The 15,217-nt window shown below is 42.6% G+C and overlaps 1 protein-coding gene across 2 annotated transcripts in view; it reads left to right on the forward strand.

Moving 5' to 3' along the window:
* The window catches only part of nlrc3 (NLR family, CARD domain containing 3), a 37,294-nt gene that overhangs the window by 13,519 nt on the left and 8,558 nt on the right, over positions 1 to 15,217 (forward strand). For both annotated transcript variants that reach the window (XM_054768998.1, XM_054768999.1), the window contains exons 10-17: positions 1,763 to 1,846; positions 1,945 to 2,028; positions 5,121 to 5,204; positions 5,418 to 5,501; positions 6,467 to 6,550; positions 6,641 to 6,724; positions 7,697 to 7,780; positions 7,898 to 7,981. In XM_054768998.1, the coding sequence (XP_054624973.1) occupies positions 1,763 to 1,846; positions 1,945 to 2,028; positions 5,121 to 5,204; positions 5,418 to 5,501; positions 6,467 to 6,550; positions 6,641 to 6,724; positions 7,697 to 7,780; positions 7,898 to 7,981 (672 nt within the window). The remainder of the gene's footprint in view (positions 1 to 1,762; positions 1,847 to 1,944; positions 2,029 to 5,120; positions 5,205 to 5,417; positions 5,502 to 6,466; positions 6,551 to 6,640; positions 6,725 to 7,696; positions 7,781 to 7,897; positions 7,982 to 15,217) is intronic.

Consider the following 15,217-nt stretch of genomic DNA (forward strand, 5'->3'; position numbering starts at 1 on the left):
AAGTAATTACTTTCGCAAACTGCCGTTGTTATCGGTCAGCGAGCATGATTATATGTTACTAGATTTCCCATTCACTTTAATTGGTCATGGGTCCGGAAAGGGCCATCACTGGATCTGTATCCGGACCGAGGTCCGTCATTTGGTGATGGCTGACCTACAGTACATTACAAAGCTGAGATGTAGGCTGTTTATATACTGTATATACAGTATATACTGTATATATATATACAGTCAAACCTGTCTTAGCGGCCACCTTTATAGAACGGCCACCTGCCTATAGCGGCCACTGAAAAATCCCCCGCAGCAAATTTACATGTTATAGACCCTGTGTATAGCATTCACCTGTCCAACGCGGCCAGCGGCCACCCATTTTGTCTCCCTTGGTCAATATCTGACCACATATAGCGGCCAAATTACCAACTCAAGTAGAAGCTTCATGCAGAAAAAGTTTCGTTTTTCAATCAATGAAGCCGTCGTGTGTAGACTTTTATTAGTGAGTCCTAGCTCAGTCACAATCATTCACAAGATCCACACAAACTGTCAGTTGTTCCACATAAAAAAGCCGTCTTCTTTTGAGCTTGCTATTTCCTGGTCAAACATGTAACTTTAAGAGCATTTGCACCAAAACATTACCGCAAATTAGGCTGGGAACAGGATGTGCTCCCAGCGACGCTACAATACAATACAATACTCCATGCACGCTCAACACGCTAGCATGCATGCTATCGTATGTTGAACTGAGTTCGGTTGTACTTAATTGAAGTATTTTTTAAATGGACTCACTTTATTTTTGATCAATCCTCATCCACAAATCCATCAAAGTCCACACAAAAAAAAGCCGTCTTCTTTGCCGTTCGCTTAACTTGTCAGTGTTATTCAGTAAGGGCGACCTGACTCCAGCAAAGAAGGAAACTTCTCCTGTTGCTTCTGCCAACTTTATTTATTGAACGCGGCCACCAGACAGCAGCTCAGAACACACACACATCTCTCAGCATCGTCTCTCCTTCCTGCTTGCCCACAAGGCAAAGGTTAAACAAGCCCCACTACATAGCTGTCCAGGCAATGCCTGTAACAAGTGACACCGTTTATTTCCTGGTGTGAGACAATGTGCACTGGTCAATACTGTAATGCCGCTTGTTGTGGGGAAGGAGAGACTCACGTCGCTGATGCACTTTAATGACTTTATTAACAGCGGAGAACACTGCAAGACTTTACATCCACGCCAACATAAACACACTTCCCAACTCTCACAGCTAGCACTGAGCCTAGCTCTCCTGCTCGGGACGCCCACCATCACTTCCCGTCACTTCCTGATGAACTAAAGCTGTAATGGCACTCTGCCGTATAAAAAGTAAAATATTAAAAACAAGCGTAAGACATTACTAGCACAGCTTTGTTTTGTGGGTCGTGGATAATAACAAGCCTAGTAGTGCTGTACAACTTTTATCCGCAGTCCCAGAGTGCCTTCTACTGGTCAACATTATTATTATTTCCCCCCCCCCCCTTTTTTCTTTTTTTTTCCTCTACTGGTCAACATTCAAACTGGACGCCAACCTGTCTATAGAGGCCACCTGTCTATAGCGGCCACTTTTGCAGTCTCCCTCTAGTGGCCTGTCCATCCTTTGATTTTTCAGTATGTGGCCCTCGATGGAAAAAGTTTGAACACCCTGAGAAAGGGCTTTTGTGGGTACTCAGAATTTGCTAAAGAAACAAAATGAATAAGATTTCTCTTAATGCATTGCTGCCATTTTTCAATCCCCAGCCTTTGCAGTAACCAGCTTGGTGACAAAGGCACAGTGGCACTGGCTGAAGCGTTGACAGTCAACCACACTTTGCTGTCACTTCAGTGAGTATTCAAGAGCTTAAGGTACAACAGTCTGTGCTCAAGTGGTACACATATTCAGCTCGTCAATGCGCTGATATTTCTTTGATGTCTTTTGTCAGGCTGCAGAGTAACTCTATCAGCAATGAAGGGATGACAGCCTTGACAAAAGCACTCAGGCTCAACCGAGGTCTTGTCTCATTGAAGTAAGTCCACTTTCCCACTTGTTTGAGTGGGACTTTGTACAAATGTACTGTTAGATTAGAGTAAATTAGATAGAACTTTACTGACCTCATGGACGTGTACCCTTGGGAAAATTAAGGTTCCAAAAGCAGAAAAGATTGTGTAGTGTAGTGGCCATAGCAACATAGCACACAGAGTAAAAGTATAAATCAAATAGGATGAATCAAATCGAATAATGGAGTATGAATAAAAAAAATATATACAAATTTATATAGTAATTTAGCATTTTTGGAGCAAAATGTATTGTTTTTAGCCTAGCATACCTGTCATATTTGTGGAGGGTGTCGCAGCAGAACTTTCTGCGTGCAACTGTAATGCTGCGTAACAGCGTCAGGTTTTACAAGAGTTTAGTAGGATTTTGTACAAAAAGTATAATTTGTAAAGGGCAATGTTGTGACTTTCAAAGGATGGTTTGGACCCCCAATGCAGAGGCGGAGAGCTTGGAGGATAGTACACTAGGTCCCCAACTGACGAACACAATTGGTTCCAGACGACCGTTCTTATGTTGAGTCATTCTTAAGTAGGGGAAAAGGTAATATTACCAATGATATAGGTACTACATGTACGTGTATACATATACAGTATATGCATATGTATGTAAATATGAGTTTGGATGCAGTAGTAATATTAAATGAGGATAATTAATGAAAAAAAACAATAATAAAAATGATATAATAATACGTAATGATAAATGTTATTTACCTTTGAAGAGTGGTCAAGCATACGTCGTTGTGGAGGAGTTGGAGGAGGAGTTATTGAAAAAAAGGACAAATTGTCGTCATTGTTAGACTCTTCTAAAAGAGGTAGTGTTCTGTGGGTGGTGTAGAATTAAGCAGGCCTATTAACTCTTCATAGACTTTAATCACACGCTCTGTCCGGGTTGTATAATTTAGCTTTCCATTTAGCTTTATCTCCCCAGCATCTAACGCTTCCTATTTTGGTTCCATTAGCAGTGTCACAGTGCCCTCTACTGGTCAAGCATGTACAGTAGCAGTATAAATACTGATTGAGCGACTACAAGGCAAAATAAAATAAAATATAGACCAGTCGGCTTGTGTTCGTATCGGCGAATGTTCGCTAGTCGGCTGTTCGTAAATTGGGGACCTAGTGTATAAGGCTTTTAATGGTTCAGCGTGCAAAACAGAACAGGAGCCGAGAACAATGGTGTTGGAAAAAACTAAACTTAAGAACAACACCACAAAAATCTAACCTCGCCAAAGTGCGGGGTGGAGAGCTGGGAGACAGCTGGGCTAAAGTAAGACTAAGGTTCAACAGGCAAAGGTAGTCTGAGTGCAGAGCAAAAGTCCACATGCAGGTAGCCAGTGGGAGTGACGACAAAGAACCAGCGGCGAGCAGCTGCAAGTGGTCAGCTTAAATGGGGTGAGAGCAATCAGCCACAGGTGTGCCCAGCCTTCCCGCCTCCAGCCAGCTCAAGGATGACTGCAAAAGAGGGAGAAAAACAGGCCAGGAGAAGGCAGGGATATGAACCACAACAAGCAGGCCACTAAGGCCAGTGGCGAACGTGACAAATGTATTTTTGTGGCATCCCGGAAATGGTTATGTCACGAGACATCCGACTCACAAGACCAGACAATGTACGAGATTGGGTCCATGAGAACGAGATGAGACAAGATTTTAACATTCATTTTAATAAAAGTAGAATGAAAAAATTTGACTGGACAAACAAACTTTTTTACTTAACGGAGTCACAAAACAATGCATGTGTGTTTTGAAATGTTTATTGTCCCACGGATTGACGCTCAAAGATATTATTGTCAAGATTTTTTTTGACCAAATCCACAGCTAAAAATAATCAATAATAATAATAATACAGCCCACTGTTTTTCTCTTATTTATTTGTCTTTGTCAGGGCAGTCCAGCTGTCCTTTGATATTTATAATACTAAACAAAAAATCATGATAAAAAAACTTTCTTATTCTCCTTGGAATGTACACCATTGATTGCTAGCTATACCGTCATTCGTATAAGCACCACCCATTAAATTTAAAGAGAAAGAAAGATTTGTGCATACATAAGCCGCACCGGACTATAAGCCGCAGGTGTCCACGTCATAAAATGGGATATTTAGTGCACAGAAAGACGTTACGCAGAAAGATTATTTAAACTTTTAATAAAATAAATAGAAGAAGGACGCGTCTATATCCGGTCGCCTATTTTTCGGCAGTCAGTGTTAGATAAATAGATAGCAACTTTATTCATCTCCAAGAGAACACCGCCACATTTAGTGTATTGTTTTATGTGGTTTATTGTATCAGTATTTTTATTTATTGACATATAGTATACGTGAGCGGACATGATGTGTACACCTGTGGCGCTACGTACATTGCATAAGGTTTACGTAGGGTCACTTGGGGAATTGCTTGGATTTTATACACTATTTCCGGGCTGCTGGAGTTATCGCTCTGTACTTCATGAGAACCATGGCACAGTGAGACCAGGGATAACATGGTCCGCCTTTGAGTCATGATAGTGCGTAGAGCCCCCGGTGGATGTAGGTATGCTGTAGAAATTCCAATACGTCCCGTATTTTATATGCTACTTTCTCTTTTTGTTTTCATTCAACATAACAGGCTTTGGAATCTTGGCAGTATATTTATGGTGTTTATTAAATAATGCAAATTCAACAAGTTTTTTACATTTAATTTTAGTATAAATTGTGCTTGTTGTTGCTCACCGTATTCTCCACTCAACTAGAGCAACAGGGTTAACAACCGGCGAGAAAGGTGGCTTCTCTGCGTTTTTTGGTTGTTTCCTGAACTTCTTTGCCGTTATGATGGACTATCTAAGTCATAGCGTTTTCCGAAACACATATTTAAACAATTAGTAGTCGTTCTGAAGTATACGAGTGTCACGAGATTAGAACATGACCACATATAGTATAAGCCGCACTGCTGTATTAGCCGCAGGGTTCAAAGTGTGAGAAAAAAGTAACAGCGTATACACTGGAAATTACTGTACATAGAAACATTATTGTGATGCATAGATTTCATGTATTTTTACCCCAAATTTCAATTTTGAATTTCTGTGTAACCAGCCTAAGAGAGAACTCTATCGGCATCGAGGGAGCAAAGAACATGGCCCGTGCTCTTCATGAGAATAACACCTTGCAAGACCTTGAGTGAGTCACCCTATAGGCTGTGGTCAGCAGCATGGAAAAAGCCCACTGTGCAGTAAATATACTGTTGCTTCACACCCTCGAAATTGATTGGTTATATTGAAAAGACAAGATGGAAAATTCACTTTATGCTCTGTTTGACATTCTCTAGCACAGTTGCATCATTTGCATGTCTATGGGTTCTATTGTGCTCTTGCATTCTTGTTCTTTGTGCAGCCTCACAGCCAACCTGTTGCATGATGAAGGGGTTCAAGCAATAGCGAGTGCAGTCAAGGTTAATCAAGGCCTCACTTCTTTGCAGTAAGTAGCACTGGCATGGGTGCACATGAGCAGGAATAGTGTAAATGGTTTGCACATTCATTCCACACCTTATAATAAATCATTGGAGGAAAAGCTGCATGACTGCACCACAACATTTGTGGTGAGTGCATTGTATAATTTGTGATCTTCTCCCATATTACAGTAATCCCTCGATTATCACAGTTAATTGGTTCCAGGCCCGACTGTGATACGTACTTTCCGCGAAGTAGGATTCCTTTTTTATACATTTTATATTTTTAGAGTTCGAGCATAGAAAACCTGTTTACGACCTTCTAAATACGGTTTGTAAAATTCTCACAGCCTCTAGATGTGAAATAACACCCTTATAGTCAGCTTTACACCCATAAACCCGATATAGCAGACAAAATAAGAGTAAATAAGCCATTTAAGACATAAAATCAGACTCGTGCTCGTTTGTGCTACTGGAAATGTGTTCTCTAGGGGACTTGAAATGTGACGTCAGGGGTTCAGAGTTGGGTTTCAGCTTTATGTGGGTAACGGCCGCAAAAGTAGTCCATGTTTTCACTAGAGGTAATTGTGCCTGTTGTGAGATAATTCAAACCTGCAATAAAAGCCTACGGCGATCAAGTCTGATCCTTGTGTATCTCACCGAACATCTCGGTAACATTACTGACACCTAGTGACCTGTGTAGAACACTACAGATCATTGTCTTTTAATGATTTATATTTGCATTTTAGTTCATTTACCCATTTTTATGCCTGAAAATGCTTAATTTAGCCCAAAAATATGTAACAGTCCTTAAATATGCATATTTTTGGACTAATAACAGGCCGCATTCAACCACGAAACAACAATGATTGATTCATTAATACATTTGTGAAAAACCGTGATAGAGCGAAACCGGAAAGTTCGAAGCGCAAAGTGGTGAGGGACGACTGTATGTTTTAATAATAATAGATGCTCCTCCCTTTTTTTTTTTTAGTTTGCAGTGGAATTTCATGAAATGCTCTGCCACGAAAGCGCTGGCTGATGCACTCCTGAACAACACAACCATACAACTGCTGGAGTAAGTCGTAGTTGACTTTAATTGTCACCTTCCTCACATGTTTTCTTGCATTTATTGATTGGACATAATTCTATATGTCTTTTGCTGCAGCCTACAGGAAAATGCTATTGGCAATGAGGGTGTCGTTTGTCTGGCTCAAGCGCTGAAAACCAACACGTCATTGCGTACATTATGGTAAACGCTACATTTATTGTATCAGAAATAAAGTGTTTATTAAAGATAAATTGGTTTGTTAAAGGCAAGTTGATGGATAACTCGCTTTGAAATGAGAAGTGAAGTGAGAATGTCAAGGAGACCATTTCTTTTTGATTCCAAAAATGCTTGGAATAGATCAGATAATATTACAGTTTAGAAGAACTGCATGTACTACCATTTTTCTGTCAAAATGAAAAATGTGAGACATGAACTCATGTCTTTCTCTTTTCTGTGTTCTAAAGAAATAAAAACAGCTAAAAAGACGCAGCTCAGAATGCATGTAATGGGAAACACTTATTCCTCCTATAAAAAATCCTTCTGAAAAGAAGTATTACATGTTCTCATGAATGTACCTGTTACTACATGGTTACAGCATTTATATAAAACCATAAAACGTTTTTGGAGGTTTTTGGAGGTGTTTTAATGGCGGTCTTTGTAGGTGACATAGGTGTGTCCCACTACGTGCAGTAATGGGCTGTCTCTTTTTATCTCTTTTTTATATCTTTAGAACACACAGAAAAGAGAAAGACATGTGTGTTCATGTCTCACATAGTGATTGTGGATGATGGGCAAACTTCCAACAGAGTGTAGTTCTCCTTGAAGTTGATACATGTGCATTACACTCACATTTTAACAGTAACATCACACCTAGGCTAGCCTATTCGCTGAAGAAAAACAAATTGACCAAACTTACTGACTGACTGATAATCGTCGCAGCTGCAGGCTTTATTTTAAGATGTAGCAAAGCCTACTTATTTACAAACCTGTCCTCTGTGAAGTGGTGGGTGTCTGACGATTTACCGTGTGGACACGATTCTTTTTCAACCTGCCAAAAAAAAAACACAGCAGCGTTCCGGTATAGTCTTAGTAAAGGCAGAATTTTTGATAAAGCTCTTGCATGTATGTGAATGCTCTGAAATGCAAAAGAGTGTACTGTAAGTGTTTGTTTAGTCTCCAGGGGGTCTCAGTGGGCTCCAGTGGTGCAATTGCGATGGCAGAGGCTCTAATGACCAACCAAAGTCTGCAAACATTAGAGTAAGTGTAAACTGTCTTCAAGATGGATGACTGCTATTTCTACATATAGTCACCAAAACATTGTATCACTTTTCCATTTCATTCCTTTACATACAAATTGTGTTGTGTGTTTTTCAGTCTCCGTGGAAACAGCGTAGGGATGGAGGGAGCAAAGGCCTTGGCCAACGCCTTAAAAAGCAACAGGAGCCTCAAGTCATTGAAGTAAGCAAGTAGCAGCAAGGGACTGTGGAGTGCAGTGTAGTGGTTTGGATTTTAAACTCATTAGTGTGGTTCCAGTTCAGTGTTTGTCAATTACATCTTTTAATTACAAGGGGTGGTTAAGAGAAAACTCTCAGGACATGGGGAAGACATTTTATGTTTACTCATTGACTGAAGCCTGGGCATAGTATAATTCATGCCTACAGTGGACACCCCAAAAGTGGATGACCAAAGTTTTCTGGAAAAATAAAGCACAAAAGTCAAACCATTATTATGTCTTTAGCCCAGTGAGCGTCTAAAGCAGGGGTGTCCAAACGTTTTCCACCAATTGCTACATGCTGAAAAATGACAGAATGCAAGGGCCACTTTGATATAAAACATGTCGATCTGCTCAGACGTTATATAGATTTCAAGAAAAAACTGCATCTCAGCTTTGTGAGACGCACTCCTGATCAAAATTGTAAGACCAGTTGAAAAATATCAAGAATTTGCATAAGTAGAGCGTCGAGATGGGAGTGAGACAAAAAAAATGTTAGTAAGCAATTTACTGCAAACAACCATTAAACTGAAATCAATCAGAAGTTTAAGACCATAGGCTTTAAAAGCCAAAATCTTGGCATTGTGTCATATTTCTGTCAGGTATTCACATGATGTCTTCATGGGAAAGGCAAAAAAGCTTTCTCTGTGTCTGGATCATGATGCCCAGATCATGATGCCCCCCTCTCCACTGTGCCGTGTGGAATACATCTCAGTAACAGCTTTCCCCATATATATGTGTCTAAGCATGTAAAAACATTAAAAAATATGCATCGCCAACCTGTGGGGCAACATGAGCAAGCAAGCAAAATACTGTATGAGCATCATTACTAAATGTAGACCCTGACTATACTACTTCTTCCTAGTCCAGGGTTTCTAACACGGCCTGGTAGGGCGTGCAGAATTTGTCCCTCCCACCGATGGCCTAGGTGATGCAGTGGTGTAACGGGCCCTGAAACATGGGATACAACAACAACCGGTTTCGCCCATGGGCCTGGCGGGACCGGGAAGGCACTCATCGCAAATTTGATAGCCTGCTTAGGAATAAATTTGGAGCAGGTGGGGCATGTTTCCCGGTAGCGAGAACACAGTCTTAACAGACAGAGAGCCAACCTGAGCATTTAATGATAGCTACCTTCTTGGGGCATGAAAGGGCAGCATCAAGTCTCATCATAAGCAGTCTGTGTTTAATGAGTGTACCACAAGTCGTCATTTAGTTTCCAAAACATCAAGTCATACAGTGCAGCTGCTGGGGCGTAAGTTCAGTCAGTGTAAATATAGTGTTCGTTGGAGGTCGCTGTCGAGTCAGTTTGTCTGGTTCAGGAGTGGACAACTCTCGATGGATCCCGAATGAATGTCGTGTGACATTTGAATGTTGTGAATAATGGGCGCCTGGATCTCATTTGGCTTGTCAGTTTTGTCAGACATGGAAGTGGAGAACAGCATTTTGTGTGAGGCCAGCTCGTTGTGAGCCTGTTTGTATGGATTGTTGATAACATGCTTTGTGTCTGATCCAGACGCACACTCACTCGCATATGGGAGTGGTGTTTGGGGCTGTAGAGCAGATAAGCCATGACCACAAACAGTATTTTATTCTCCTCCTGAGGGATATTTATCAAGATAGAATTGCAGAATTTTAACATACTGTATCTTCAATGGTATCCAATTGTTTCTTTTTGTTTTGTTTTGTGGCGTTTTCCTGCCCTTTCATATTGAGCATATGCAGTCTCTTCCTGCACTCTAAACAAATTCATTAAGGCCTTCATATTGTATACTGTACTTCCTGCAATGAAGCAGGCTGTCTTTCAACAACTTTTCTGAGCACCTTTTGAATCTAAACTACCTTGTTTAAAACTAAGCTTCCAAATCTTCTCATTCATTCATTCATTTTAACACACAGACAACCTCACAAACACACTGAACAGACTTTTTACAACTCACACAAGACACACCGCAATATCAAAGGTCAGAACACTCAAGACGGCAGTTCCTCGTCTTGACTGACAGCGCATCTACGTATATTTCAGAGTGGCCTTTTATTGTGGGCAGGCTAAGGCACACCTGTGCACTAATCATGGTGTCTAATCAGCATCTTGATATGACACACCTGTGAGGTGGGATGGAGAAGTGCGCACTATCAAAGATTTAGACAGATTTGTGAACAATATTTGAGAGGAATGGTGATATTGTGCATGTGGATGGATATGTATTTTTGATCTTTGAGTTCATCTCATAAAAAACGGGAGCAAAAACAAAAGTGTTGCTTTTATATTTTTGTTGAGTGTATGATCAGCTTCAAACAGAAAATTAAATAAACAAATGTATCACCCGTCCCCCCAAAAAAGAAAAATCTAATCAGTTTCTAAATTCAAAGAACCAAATTCCAACCTAATTGTACAGGCTGATGGTCTACCTGCTGGGCATTTCTGCCTGACGCACCTCCACCAGTGCCTTTTGTGCAGGTGTGACACCTATGGGCATAAGCGGGTCATCAGCTGGGGACCACCAGTCATCAATGTTTCGCTCCTTTATCCCCAGTACATCTCCTGGTGGCCTAGTGATGGTAGAGATCTCCCACCCCTTGCTGATGCCCTAGGTGTTGTCTGGCCTCCAACTCCTGTGCTTCCTCCTTAGCCACAGCCCGAAGCTGCCTTTCTCTGCCTCTCAGCCAGTTCTATGACGGCTTTCCAATGCAAAACTCCTTTGCATCCCACATCACGGAGTAGGCAAACAGTTGAGGCTCCAAAAAAGCCCCTACACCACACCTCAACAGGGCAGGTAATGGCTTTCCAGCCAGCTTCCCTGCACTCCACCGCTAGCATGCTTCCTCTCATGGGCTGCTTCTGAGTTCTCCTCCCATGTCACGGTGAGCTCCACCAGTAGGACAGTCTTGCGAGCCACCGACCACATTACCAGGTCTTGCCGGAGTGACGTTTCGTCAATCTCCCTAGGGAACTGTAGCTGCTTTCCAAGGTTGACCCTCGTGTCCCATGCACTTCCTGGTGAGAGGAGACCTGGCGAAATTATCTTGCGGAGGGTATTGATGTTCTCTCCTGCCCTGGCATACTGGATGGAATACCATGCTGGGGCCACAGGTCTGCTGTTGGCCACTTGTCTGCATGCCTCCACTACCTCTGCCAGCTTTTTCAACACCAGGTCATGTCGCCACTTGTATCGGCCTTGTGTAAGCGCTGTCTTGCAGCCCGACAGGATGTGCTGAAGACTTGCATTGATGGTGTTGCACAGGGGAGGTCTCTTCAGCGCCGTACCACTGATGGAGGTTTCGTGGACAAGGTAAGGTGTCGTAAGTTGCCCTGATCAGCAAGCTGAGCCTGGCTTGGCAGATCTTCCACAGATCAGACCATGACATGGACCTATCTGTGACTCCTTCCCATGAAGTCCAACCTCCTTGTGGGCTCTGAGACACTGCCTTGATGTTCAGGTGCTCCTGCTCGTCTCTCACCACCTCTGCCACCACCATGGCTCTCTGCTGTTCCCTGGTGGCCTTTGACCAGAACACAGGTGTCTCGCCTCTTCCGAGACCTGCTCGACCCTGCTGGACTCTGCCGACGACCTCAAGATGTTTTCAGCCTGCTGATTGCCTTGTCAACTTCCTCCTGGGCTTGCCACTTCCAATCCGTTCTCACTTCGGTTCCTGCTGCTCTCACCAGCTGGACAGTGGATTCTCTGAGCTCCAGTACAAGTTGGGCCTTCTCCTGCTTGTAACCCATGCTGATGGATCGTAGTTGCAGCTGTAGCATGTTTCTACCAAAAAGACGTACTTCCGAAAGGCTTCCTGGCAGCCCCAGCCACTTTCTGAGGTATGAGTTTTCAAGCTCGTCCATCTTGCTCACCACTGAGGAGGAAATTTCGCTCACTTTCAGAGGCCACATCACCAGTTACACAATGGACTCATAGCACCACACTTTGTATTTGCCCGGGAGCTTGCTCTGATTGATCCTGGCCAGGCCGTCTGCAAGCTGCTTTCTCACTGTCTTCCCCATCTGCCTGTCAGAAACTACACAATTTGGAGGGTTTGATCTTCATCCTTGCCCATGCCACAAGCTCGTTAATCCTCTTCAGCAGTCTTGCTGTAGATGCTGCTGTCTTGAGAATGGTGGTGTTGTCATCCATGTAGTATGAAGTATCTAACAATGTACTCACATTACTTTTGATCAATCCTCATCTGCAAATCCATCAAAGTCCTCATCTTCTGTATCCAAAATGAACAGCGGGGCAAATTCTCCATCAAACACGGCAGGTTCCATCTCGTCATTGTCAGAGTCAGTCTCATTGCCCTGTGGCGCCTCAGAAATGATACCGGCTTTTGCAAAAGCTCGAACAACAGTGAAGCAGACATGTTAGCCCAAGCATCCACAATCCATTCACAAATGGCGGCGTTACTCGTCAGGCGCTGCCTCCTAGTCTTAGTGAAGCTGTGTTTGCTAGCTGTCATCCATCGCTCCCATGCCGCTCGCAACTTCACTTTAAACGCCGTGTTTACACCGATATACAGGGGTTGGAGTTCCTTCGTCAAGCCTCCCGGAATGATGCATGGAGTCACAGATCAACAGGGACGGTGACGCGTGGAAAAAAAAACAAACATCCGGTGTCTTTCCGTACACGTCACTCAGCCACTCAGCCATTTCCTCCTGGTCCATTGTCAGTTTCAAACTCTTGTGGCACTTGTAAAACACAGCAAAATTACAGAACAGACTAGACAACAAACATATCTTTTTACTCGCGAGGAGTACAGAAGGAACGCACCAGAGTTGCCTTCCCAAACCGCTCTGAATACGTTCTCTGAGCTCTCGCTTTTTATTTGGGTCTTCCCTATCTACAAGGTTGTGCAACTCTAAGGGATGGGGTGAGCAACGCAGCTGCACAACTGTACTTGTCTTTTCCTATGTGTATGCGTCTCTGTGGCAGTTATCAGTTATACATGTGTGGCATGAAGCACATTTCAGCACAGCCTCGAAGGACATCGGTTAGTATGCGACTGCATCCTTGGAGTCAGCCCACAAGGTGGCGCCATGAGTCGCCATCTTTCTGTTGCTAGGTCACCGCTGCATTCCTAAAACAGACATTCCTACAGGGCAACACACTTTCACACTACTACGATATATGCGTGATAATTATATTGCTGGTTAATTTATGTTTAGTTCCAACATCCATCCAGCCCTTTTGATTGGTCTTAACGATGGCTCCGGCTGGAAACTTTTCTTTAGGCAGCGTCTTCCTCTTAAAAATCACCATAGGTGGCAGTTTCTGTCCATTACCATGGCAACCAAGCACAACAGTAAAAGCAGACTTCTCGTGCCCCGTTGTGTGTATCGCTACCGTGCTGGTCCCCTTCTTCTCTACAGTGTGGTTCACTGGGATGTCGAAAGTGAGCGGTACGTCGTCCATGTTGGTGATGTAGTTGGGCTGGACGTGTTTGTCTGCAATGTTTTTACTGCAGTAGGAGTTGCTGCGCCACGGTAGTCCTTGCCCAGATGGATAGATGGCGCCGTTTCGTTGATCTTGAATTCTCTTGCGGCTGCTCGATTCCCATGTTTCTCCGCGTAACTGATAGCTTGCAGTTTAAACTGTGCTTCATAAGCTTGTCTCTTTGTAGGTGGCATTTTGGAGGGTCCTTAGCCAAACCGATGTTTTGCACAGTGCACATACTGGCACTATGTACTACCTACTGGGGGCGTGCCGTTAGGTCCTCTTTCACGCCCACCCTTCCCGCTTCAACGCCCGCATGCTGTCCTCAGTCATGTCGGCCTTTCTTTGCTGTCTTCGGTCACATCCTCCTTTCGTCTATATAAACAGTGTGTTGGTAGGAAATGCCTCCAGTCAGTCAAGCGGAGCGCTCATCAAAGTCACACAACAACATTAACAGATTTTGGAACTCGGTGCACACATAAGGCGCTCCGCATTATAAGGCTCCCCGTCCATTTTGGAGAAAATTTAAGAATTTTAAGTGCGCCTTATTGTCGTGAAAATACGGTAGATCTTGTGTCACAACATCTTGCAAGATTAAATCATGACAAGATTCTTTGTTCAGAAGAAAAAAAATTCTCGTGGCCACTAGGCCTGGAACGATAGTAAATTAATAATTTAATCACACAATGACTAAAAATGAACTTGATAATTTTGCTGGCTTCAGTATATTGCCATGTGCATACGTCTGTTTTCCTAGTCTCCTGCCTCCAAACAGGCAGGAAGAAGGTTCACGCCGTGCATTGGTTTCAGCACCTTGGCACGTTTATTCCACGGAACAATGCATGAACGGAGTGAGCCCGTTTGTCAGTCATGCAGTCACAGAGTCTCTTTGTCTCGGTGGGTGGACAGAAGAGTGTAACGCAGTAGAAATTAAATTAGTAGATTGTAATATATTGTCATATTTTTTATATTTTGTACTTTTCTTAAAAGTAATGCTAAAATTTTGGGAGTCACATGACACTCCCATTAACAACCAATCATTTCAGTCTCTAAACCAACTTCCATCATTATTAGAGCTACTTTGACAAAAAGAAAAAAGAGGTGAGCTATGTTTTATTTATATGGCTGGCAACATGTCAACATGTCAATTGCACTTTATTTACAAAGCAGTGTGATCATTGTCTTCATGCTATTTTGTTAAATAGAGACATCATGTCTGAACTGAGCAGTTATAAAAACACTAAGAGCTGAATATTCTTGTTGCCTTGGTGACTACTCAAAATCAGGTGGTGAGCTACAGGTAGCATGAAGTTGTGTGACATCTCCATCAGCCGTGTCGTACAGCAACAGTGACTTACAGTAAAACAGTTTCTCTAAAATCTTCTTGTAATAAATATTTACTCACTCAGCTAACCAGTTAATAAAGCAGTACTATCCTACAGTACTACAAGCAACGTTTTCCAACTGACTTTATATCACCACTCAAATAATGTTTTTATTTTTTATTTATTTATTTCTCTTTTGTCCAGAACCACCCCCCCACTTCTAGAGGACCACTTTATTTTCATTTACAGAGACTGGAAAGTCAGACAACAGGAAGAAAAGCAATGTAACAGAACTGAAGTATACATAGTGATAAACCAGATTCTTTGATAATAGATAAGTGAGGGAAGGGTTATTATATGGGCATACCTATCTCAACCAACAGATAGAAACTAACACATGGAGAGGGAGGGAGTGTGTGTGTGTGTGTGTGTGGGTGTGTGTGGGGGG

The sequence above is a fragment of the Dunckerocampus dactyliophorus genome, chromosome 2, assembly GCF_027744805.1.
Source record: "Dunckerocampus dactyliophorus isolate RoL2022-P2 chromosome 2, RoL_Ddac_1.1, whole genome shotgun sequence".
Classification (NCBI taxonomy): domain Eukaryota; kingdom Metazoa; phylum Chordata; class Actinopteri; order Syngnathiformes; family Syngnathidae; genus Dunckerocampus; species Dunckerocampus dactyliophorus.